This window comes from Cyprinodon variegatus, unplaced genomic scaffold, assembly GCF_000732505.1.
Source record: "Cyprinodon variegatus isolate N-32 unplaced genomic scaffold, C_variegatus-1.0 Scaffold27, whole genome shotgun sequence".
Classification (NCBI taxonomy): Eukaryota; Metazoa; Chordata; class Actinopteri; order Cyprinodontiformes; family Cyprinodontidae; genus Cyprinodon; species Cyprinodon variegatus.
The window spans coordinates 71,454-81,384 of NW_015150480.1; the positions used below are offsets into that span (position 1 = coordinate 71,454).

The 9,931-nt window shown below is 41.0% G+C and overlaps 1 protein-coding gene across 1 annotated transcript in view; it reads left to right on the plus strand.

Moving 5' to 3' along the window:
• The window catches only part of vps8 (VPS8, CORVET complex subunit), a 62,220-nt gene that overhangs the window by 10,273 nt on the left and 42,016 nt on the right, over positions 1 to 9,931 (plus strand). The window contains exons 9-21 of the mRNA XM_015396888.1: positions 443 to 529; positions 2,002 to 2,069; positions 2,199 to 2,352; positions 2,428 to 2,487; positions 2,932 to 3,039; positions 3,153 to 3,233; positions 3,310 to 3,480; positions 4,767 to 4,841; positions 6,061 to 6,096; positions 6,669 to 6,759; positions 6,865 to 6,911; positions 6,984 to 7,073; positions 9,323 to 9,369. Coding sequence (XP_015252374.1) covers positions 443 to 529; positions 2,002 to 2,069; positions 2,199 to 2,352; positions 2,428 to 2,487; positions 2,932 to 3,039; positions 3,153 to 3,233; positions 3,310 to 3,480; positions 4,767 to 4,841; positions 6,061 to 6,096; positions 6,669 to 6,759; positions 6,865 to 6,911; positions 6,984 to 7,073; positions 9,323 to 9,369 — 1,115 coding nt within the window. The remainder of the gene's footprint in view (positions 1 to 442; positions 530 to 2,001; positions 2,070 to 2,198; positions 2,353 to 2,427; positions 2,488 to 2,931; positions 3,040 to 3,152; positions 3,234 to 3,309; positions 3,481 to 4,766; positions 4,842 to 6,060; positions 6,097 to 6,668; positions 6,760 to 6,864; positions 6,912 to 6,983; positions 7,074 to 9,322; positions 9,370 to 9,931) is intronic.

Consider the following 9,931-nt stretch of genomic DNA (forward strand, 5'->3'; position numbering starts at 1 on the left):
ATATATATATATATATATATATATATATATATATATATATATATATATATATATATATATATATATATATATATATATATAATATGTTTATATATATATATATTTATATATATATATTTTTTTTCCTTAACACAAATACAAATCAATGAATACTTCTGCGTGAATCTGCTGCTGTGTGTCACAAATTCAGTTTTACAGGTTGCGCCTTCATTTTCACTTTTGACACAAATGTCATACCGTAAAAAATGATCTGTGACTTGTGGGTAGTATCTTAAATCTACAAATACAAAACTTAGAATGTAAGTCTCTCTACTACTTCAAATTCACACTTACAATGCACAAATAGTTTTGAAACAAAATTAACCTTCATATATATCAGTCGGTTTATAGAAGTGTGAGACATAGAAGTTACACTGCTGCTCTATGAATTGTGCTTGGCCAGATTACCATGTGGGATCTGGCTAACGGGAAGCTTCTGAGGACCATCACAGACGCCCATCCTCCAGGAACTGCCATACTGCATGTGAAGGTGAGGAAAGTTTGAACCTAAAGAAAAGAAAAAAAAAATCAGAAAAATCTTTTTGAACTTTTTTCAAAGACTTTTCACTTTCAGATCTTTTTCTGTTTTAAAAAAGTTCTTTCAGTTTTAGATTTTTTTGTTTCTGTTTAAGAAATATTTTGGAATTTAGCTCCATAACTTCAGCCAATAGAAACCATTTATTGTATGAATTATCCCCCTTTCTGATTGGCCGAAAAACCTGTTTAAACTTGGGAACAATGGGCTTCTAGTGGCAGTGGGAACACCTCACTGATGCATGTTTACTCAGGCCAAACGACTCGGGAAGGGACCCGCATTAAAATCATCTTGGCTCCGATCAGCATGCCATGGGAACACCAGAGCTAAAAAAAAAGGATACCATTGAACGCAATGTACGGACGTCAACACACCGCACCAGTTGCTTCTGATCTAACCAGCAGAAACAACTCTGTTTACATTTGATAAACATGGAGGAGTTCTGGTGAGAGGGATTCAGACAGATAATAGAGAGAAACAATAATGCACACTGACTACGCCCTGGCTTCCTTCCATGTTGCTCTCCATTGTTTACATTCCTGACTTCTCTCCCACTGATGCCATCATCAACACTAAAGGCTGGTTTAGACTCAGAAACAAGGTCGTCTGCATGTTTAATTTGCGAACTAAGTATTTAGTTTGGAGCTAAATATTTATTTAAAAAACTAAATATTTTATTTGGAGTTAAATATTTTTTTAACAATCTAAATATTTAATTTGCAAACTAAATATTTAGTTTGTAGCCAAAAACCTTATTTAAAAAACATAATATTTAATTTTCAAAATGAATATTTAATTTGCAAACTAAATATTTAGCTCCAGACTAAATATTTATTTAATAAACTAAATATTTAATTTGAAAAATAAATTATTAATTTGGAGCTAAATATTAATTTAACAAACTAAATATTAAATTTCCAAACTAAATATTTAGTTTGGAGCTAAAAATGTATTTAAAAATCTAAATATTTAATTTGCAAACTAAATATTTATTTAACAAACTAAATATTTAATTTGCTAACTAAATATTTAGCTGCAAACTAAATATTTATTTTAAAAAAAGTTATTTTTTTATAAATGAATGAATGACAGTAAAAAAATTATATGGAAAAAAAAATAAGCCCCTTATTTTTCTCTTAAAACCCGCTACATAACCATAAAGATTGCTCCTAATTTTTGAATTCTTAACTTTACAAACAGCGCCCCCTAGAGATTCAGTAAAGGTCCAATCACAGACAGCGGCTCCGTTGGACCAACAGCAGCTGTATAAGAGGCGGCGGACCCGACCCGTTATCTGTGTCTGGTAGCAGAACATTTGGTGCTTAGGTTGAACTGAGAGTTCTGTGAGGAGGAGGATGGTCGTTCCTTCTCCCAGACGGTTCTGTAGAACCGGTCCCTTCCTGGACTGACCTCTACCTCTGCTGTAGTTCACAGACGACCCGACTCTGGCGGTCTGCAACGACAGCGGAGGCTCTGTGTTTGAGCTGACATTCAGGTGAGGCCCGTGCAGCAGCCCGCTTGGTTCCGGCCCGTTCTAAGCTGTAGGAATCGACACGCTCGGAGGCGGTCGTCTCATTTCGGGCTCGGCTGTGACAGGTGTGTTCTGTGTGGCGGTTCTTCCCAGGCGGGTCATGGGGATGCGCTCCTGTGACTCCCGGTGTCTGTTCAGCGGCTCTAAAGGAGAAGTGTGCTGCGTGGAACCTCTGCGGACGCCTCCGGACCTCAAAGACCATCCCATCACCTGCTACTCTCTGCTCGCCATGGCCTCCCTCACCAAGGTATGCGTTGGACCCGCCAGCCGGGACAGAACCAGAACACTAGAACTCATGCGTTGTTTCTTTGGTGTTACCCAGATCCTGGTGATTGGACTGAAGCCCAGCCTGAACGTCTGGATGACGCTGCCCTACACCAAGGTCACATTACTTTTCCTTCTGTCTGTCTGCTGTAGATCAGCACAGGATGGGGGAACGTTTTCCCTCCCTTCATGTTCCTTCTGTATTTAAATATTCACCCCCCTTCCTTATTTGTGATCATCCAGCAAATGTTGATAAATATGAAACAAACGGTTTTCATCAGTCCGGTTAGAGATTAGAAGTTTCGCATCATCAGAGCGTCTCAGTCAGATCTCAGTGCTTTGACTTTGCCACTCAGAGCTGTTGGAGCTGGCGGTGGATCATCCAGGTGATGCTGATCTCCAGGACAGATACTGGACCTTCTCCCAGTGTTCTGACCCGAGCCGTCCAGCCGGGTGGTCAGCCTCTAGCTCCGGCAGGGATGCTGGTTGTGGAGGAACTCTAGTTTCCTCTGCAGCTGCATTTAAAAAACCGCTTCTTTGTTTGGATGTTTTCATTCCTCAGTCGGACCCGACCAGTGTCCCCCAGCTGGCCTGGCAGTTTGTTCCCGTCCAGAAGACGGTCAACCCCGTCCTTGCCTTCTGTAAAGGAGACACCGTCCACTTCCTCCTGGTATCTGCTCATCTTTGCTGTCATGTGACCAAATATTCAGCTGATCATTGGTCTCTTAGGCTGCATAGTTTTTCCTCCCTGTGTGTCTCTGACCTCATCTACCATCTGCAAAGGTGAAGAAGGAGGAGAGCGGCACCATCCATGTGATCAAACAAAGACAACTCCACCTGAGCTGTGACATCATCAGTCTGAACGTAAGCACCGACCCAGAGCCGCCGCTCGAGACAGAACAGCGGCTCCGCCCCAACATGAACCTCTGTGTGTCCGCAGTGGATCAACAGCTGCACCTTGGTGCTGCTGGACAGCCACGAGAAGCTGCACGTCGTGGACCGGCCCTCGCAGGAGGTTCTGGAGACTCTGGATCTGGAGCAGGTGCAGCTGGTCTACAACAGTCGACACTTCAAATCGTTGGCGACCGGAGGGAACGTCTCTCAGGCTCTGGTGAGAGGCAGGTCCGTCCGGAACGGGCCTTTAGCAGGTCGAACTTCCAGATCCAGGCACTGCAAAAACAGTCTACAAATATGCACTGGAAAAAACAGAAATCTCAATAAGTCATTTTTTATTAAAATATGTGCATTTTTCTTTAATCGAGCAGGTAAGTGTGAAACTTTGCCAATGGAAAAAGACAATTTACATATAAAATAAGAAAACAACAATTGCATTGTCTTATTTCAAGTGGATATTATCTAATTATTTTATTCCATTGGCAAATCATCTTATTTACTCAAGTTAAAGGTAAATACACTTAATTTAAGAAATATTGACTTATTTCTAGATCGTGTGTTCAGTGTTCACAGATTTCTCAGATTAACTCTATTTACCTTTAAAAAGAGCAGGTACAAAAGATTTACCAATGGAACGTGTATTTTTTTACTCTTGAAATATAATAATTATATAATATGAACTTTAAATAAGACAATGCAATTGTTTTTTTTTCTTATTATTTTTTATGTAAATCGTCGTACACTGGAAAAAACAGAAATCTCAATAAGTCATTTTTTATTAAAATAAGTGCATTTTTCTTTAATCAAGCAGGTAAGTGTGAAACTTTGCCAATGGAACAATACAATTTACAAAAATTTACAAAATAAGAAAACAACAACCGCATTGTGTTATTTCAAGTGCATATTATCTAATAATCTTATTTTAAGAGTAAAAACACTCATTCCATTGGCAAATCATCCCATTGACCTACTAAAATGAAGGGTAAATACGCTTGATTTAAGACATTTTTACTTATGTCTAGACCATTTTTGCAGTGTATTCCAATTATCTCACTCAGTCTCACTTACCTCCTCAGTTCCAGAAAAAAAGCACTTATTTTAAGGAAAAATTACTTATTTAGATTTTTATTTTTTCATTGTTTCGTCCTGAAACTGAAATCTCACTACAAAAAATGTACATAATTTTTTCTTAAAATAAGTGCATGTTTTCTTAAATTATGGAGGTAAGTGAGACACTTTGCCAGGGAACAAGATCATTTATATTTAAAATAAGAAAAAACATGCATTGTCTTATTTCAAGTGAATACCATCTAATTATCTTATTTTAAAAGTGAAAATACTCATTCCATTGGTAGGTCATCAAATTAAATAGACTTCATTTAAGACATTTTTTTCTTATTTTTAGATGGTTTTTTCAGTGCTTCTTTGAATGGAGCCACATGTACTGATGCAGTGACAGTGATGTGTTCTGGTTCAGGCTGAACGGAGGTTTTTGTGTTCCAGGCGCTGGTTGGAGAAAAAGCCTGCTACCAGTCCCTGTCCAGCCACGCGGGCCAGATCGTCTGTCTGGGCACCAAGGTAGAGGTCGTCTCTCTCTTTTGGTTCCTTCCCTGCTTGTTCTAGCCGCTTCTGCGGCATTCAGACCGAAAGCGTTTCAGGGGTACGGCGTAGTCTGAGGACGCAGTGCGACCGACGTGCAGCGTTTAGTGTCACCCCTGGTCGCTCAGAACAGCACCTCCAGGCTGACCGCGGCTCCAACAGCTGTGCTCCCGCTCCACTCCTGCCCGCAAGCGCTCAGCCTTCTAGCTCAACATCAGCTGTGTGCCGAATTCTTTATTGATTAACTGTCTGTAGGTAAAACACTACCGGCCAATCAAAAACAGGCCTTTTTCTTCCAAGGAAAGTACTACTTACATTTGGATGGAAGAAAAAAAAACAGTAAATCAAAATACTTCCCCTACTGTGGCAGGTAGGAAACGATAGAAAAAAACCTTCAGAATGTGATCAAAGAAACACATCTTTTATTACTAGTTATTGAGTTTAGTTTACTTTTCTTCAGCAGAACTGATGTTTGAAAAAAATTTGGTCTAATTTTTCGGGATTTTTTTATTGCCTCGATCAAAAGCGTATAATAGAAAAACAGTCTCATTGGAATCTGCCTTTGTTTTGTAAACTGAAGTTTTAACACCGTATTTAAACACTGATTTTTTTAAATACAGAATTCTAAACACAGAATTTTTTCAGCACTGAATTTTAAACACGAAATTTTTTTTTCACATTGAACTCCTTACACTGAATTTTTATCTGGTTTATCTGTTTTTTTTTTATCTGGAATTTTTATCTCTCAGAGGCGGTTTTCTCATTTGAAAACACCTGAACATGTTTTGCTTTCATCAAAGCATATGAAGCACCTCACTCGACTGCATCTGTCATTGTACACCACAGAAAGGAAAAAACACAGCGACACGTCTTTATTCAACGATCACAGGCGGTGCTGGACGCCTTTCTGACGTGTAGGCTATGAACCCAGCAATAAAAGGGGAGGAAGCTCCATTTGCTGACAGTTTGTAAACAAAAGCTGTCCATCATTGTGGGCGGGAAAGAAAATCCTCCTGCTTGTTCCGTTATGAAGTGAACAGTAACCTTTAACAGCCGTAGACTCCGCCCTGCAGTCCGTGGGGTCGTCATTAGGATGTTCTCCTAGAGACGCCCGTCTGGGTCATTTAGTTCTGATCTGGATTTATTTGTGTTCACACCCGTTCCTGTTGTTTAACTCTGCATTCTGCTTCTTTTGCAGTCGGCTCACATTATGTCCCTGAGGAGCTGGAAGGAGGTAGGCATGATACTCCTCCTTCATAAAGTCAGATAAGCACGAGTAAAGGAGGAGCTCGCTGCCTCGCTCTGCAAAAAATTAAAATCTGAAACAGTAATTTTTTCTTAAAATAAGCGCATTTTTTGCCTGAAAAAACCAAGGAAGGGAAAAAACTTAAAATTAAAAAAAAAAAAAACTATTGCATTGTCTTACTTCAAGTGTATATTATATAATTATGTAATTTAAAAGTGGAAATACTCCTTCCAATGGAGGATCATCTTATTTATCTGCTCAAATTAAAGGAAAATAGACTTAATTTAAAAATGTTGAACTTATTTCCAGATGGTTTTTGCAGTGTGATGCGCTCTTCAGTCATCTGCCCAGAGCAAAACCCCCTCAGCTGCAGTGAAAACATGCCTTTAGTAGCACTGTGTGAATAAGCACTTAGTTAAACTATTTGTTGGGATGTTTGAAGCTAAAGAGGCTCTCCAAGCACAGAGAAACTCCCTGCAGCCGAATTCAGCTTTACATGTGAAGAAAACAGCTGTGGTGGTTCTGCAGAGGCCTGGCTGACCCGTGTTGTCTCTGTCCAGCGCCTGGACTGCTTCCTGAAGCAGGAGCATTTCCCTGAGGCTCTGTCTCTGGCCTGGTCCTTCCATGAGGGCACTGCCAAGGCTGTGGTAGGTGGGTATGACAGCCAGCTGCTGCTGAGATCCTCCTTCCACTAAATCTTTGGTCCCAGTAAAGTGGAGGAAGCAGTCGGTGTTAACTGGTGCTTCTCTGTTGCAGGCCTCCATTCAGACTCACAGAAGAGGAAGGCAGCAATCAGCGACAAGGTCCAGGTTTTTCTCACTCTTCCGTTGGATGAAATCTCTTGTTCTCAGGCTTGAAGCTCTCTGTCTCCACAGATGGTAGAGCTTCTCCTCCAGTTTGCAGAGTTCGCTCTGAAGAAGTGTCCGGATCAGGGCAAAGTCCAGGTCATGGAGCAGCACTTCCAGGTACTCAACCCCCCCTGAACCCCCCCTGGGGGCTAGAACAGGTCCGACTGTAGAAAAAATGAAACTTGACTAATCTTCTGAGTCGTCCACCCAAACTGTTCAAAGAGCCATATTGGACAAAAAAAACCAAAAACAAATCTGTCTGGAGCCACAAAAAAGTCATCTATAAGCCTCTAATGGCAACACGGGCTCTAACTGTATTAGCCAACTATAAACAAGGACTACATGGGCTTAAATATATAATAAGCATTCATGATTTAATCTTTATCCTGGAGTAAATGTCACATCGTGTAACTACTCTGCTGGAAGATATTTGGTGCTTTAAGTTGCAATTCCATTACAATATTAATGGGTTTTATTGCATTGATTGCATAGAAACATGAAAAATAAATCCTATTTTTGGTGTTATTTTTTTGGGAGGATTCGGGTAAAAAAGGGCTGCTCAGTGGGCGGGTAGAACTGCTGCTTTGCAGCAAGGAGGTTCTGGGTTTGATTCCCAGTTCGGAGTCTTTCTGCATGGAGTTTGCATGTTCTCCCTGAGCATGCATGGGTTCTCTCCGGGTACTCCAGCTTCCTTCCACAGACCAAAACCATGCACCAGCACCGCTCCCGACCCACTTGGGATAAGCGTGACAGATTTGGGTAAAAAAAAAAAAAAAGAAGAAAGTTCCCATCCCTGCATCAGAGCGCTACCTGTTGGATCTGTGAACAGTTTTCTATGCTTGCTACCAAACTAGCAGCAGTAGTGGAGATGCAATACTTACTCTTCACCCTGACCGGTTTTGATCGTGGGTCTCTAATGCATTACGCATTCTTCTTTGTTCTCAGCCTCCGCCATGTTCTTCCTCACGTCCTTCTCCCCTGTGATCACTTCTATCTCGTCTATCCATGTAGTGCATCGTCCGCCTCGTCCCTATTTGACATGCGCTTGAGTCACGAGCATTTTCAAATCCAGACCAGATGAGGTCCGGCTGATATGACAGAAGTACAGGACCTTTCTTTTGATGATCCTGTCCAGCAGTCGGCCTTTCTGTTTCTTTTCTTTGTAGCACCTCCTCGTTGCGTAACATCTCCGTCCAACTGATTTTGAAATCAAAACAAGTAATTTTTTCTTAAAATAAGGGCATTTTTTTTCTTGAATTAAGGAGGTAAGTGAGACCATTTGCCAATAGAAGAAGACAGTTTACATTTAAAATAAGAAAAAAACAATAAAATGTCTTATTTGAAGTGCATATTATTTAATTATGTTATTTTAAGAGTAAAAATGATCATTCCATTGGCAAAACATCTTATTTACCTACCGGTACTTAATTTAAGGGTAAATACACTTAATCTAAGATATTTTTACTTATTTCCAGATCGTTTTTGCACTGTAGGCATTCAAGCATTAGAGTTTCAGTGGAAGGTTGTTTCTCATGAGTTCTTTGTACTTCCAGAATGCAGTCTTTGCTCTTCCACTCGCACATTTGACGTCGGTTTGGTGATTTAAGCGCTCATCGATGAAGACACTGACATAGTTGAACGTTTAGACTTGTTGAAAAGATGCAATCCCCTCTTTGTTCTACTCTAATTTATCCAGAAGTTCATTTTTCTCTCCCTCCCAACTTGGTGGTCGGTTGCATATTTAGCATTCCTTTCCTGGAAATGCCTTTCCAAATGACCCTTTTTATTAATTGGCAACTACTCATTACCAAGCAACCATGCAGGCAATCCTTCCTCATTGATAATGAAACCAAATGATTTGTTATTTTCTTTGAATCTTCTGTTCTCATCAGTTATCTTCCTCTTTTTTCCCGTTTGGGATCCATGGCCCGAGACACATCCACCGCTTAGTTTACAATAACCACCCGCCTGGCACCGCACCGCGCTGAACGCGTTGCAGGCTATGACGCAAGTCTTCGTTGACAGAAATGTTTACATTTATTCTTTCAATGTATGTATTATATACATTTATTACAGCATTGGAAAACATAATAAATGTCTGTTTAACCTCCTGCACACCACATTAAGACAAACAGGTAAAATCCATCTTTTTCCATTTTCATTCATATTTGAAAAAGCTCCAGGGAGCTGTGGGGGGAGGGGTGGACTAAAGAGCCGCCTGCAGCTCTGGAGCCTGATCTGAAGCGGTTCAGGATCACTGTCCTGAAGCTAGTAGCATAAAGCTTTGGACAAATTAAAATGTAAAAGCTGTGAAGCTCCCTGCAACCCGGAGCGGCTGGAGCTGATTCTGTTTGTCTGTGTTCCAGGACATGGTGCCGGTTTTGGTGGATTACTGCCTCCTGCTGCACAAGGCGTGAGTATGTGTGTGTGTTCCTGTTGTGTTGATGATGCTGACCCTGGGAAGGCGGGACAAACATGGCCACCCATCCCACAACCTATTGAGAATAATCCAAAAATGCTGATTCCATCGTTTATTGTAGAAATCCTTCCATCTGGCCCAGTCCGCTCTGATCTGATGACCAAAGGTCAGAGGTTCTCTTGCAGGTTGTGGTTCAGCCCAGACCATCACACCACCACCACCTCTCCTGCCTGCAGCTGCTATCTCTGTTTCTCTTTCCAAAAAGTTGCTAAGAAGTTTTCTTGGTAAATGAGAGGAGGCTGGGTGTTCTGTTGGGTCAGGGATGGTTCTGGTCTCTCTTCCCTGCTGGTGGATCCTAAACGTTGGGGGGTTTCAGAAAGCTTTTTATGATAACTAAAGGATATCGTCCAGCGGTTTTGTTTGGCACTAAACTTGAATCCTGATAACGAAGCGAAACGGGGAAAACCTCCCTGAGCCGATGAGCCGACAGTAGGTCTGTGATCAATCGGCCGTCTGATGGATCATCACGCCTCCCAGCTTAAAGTCATAGGGAGAC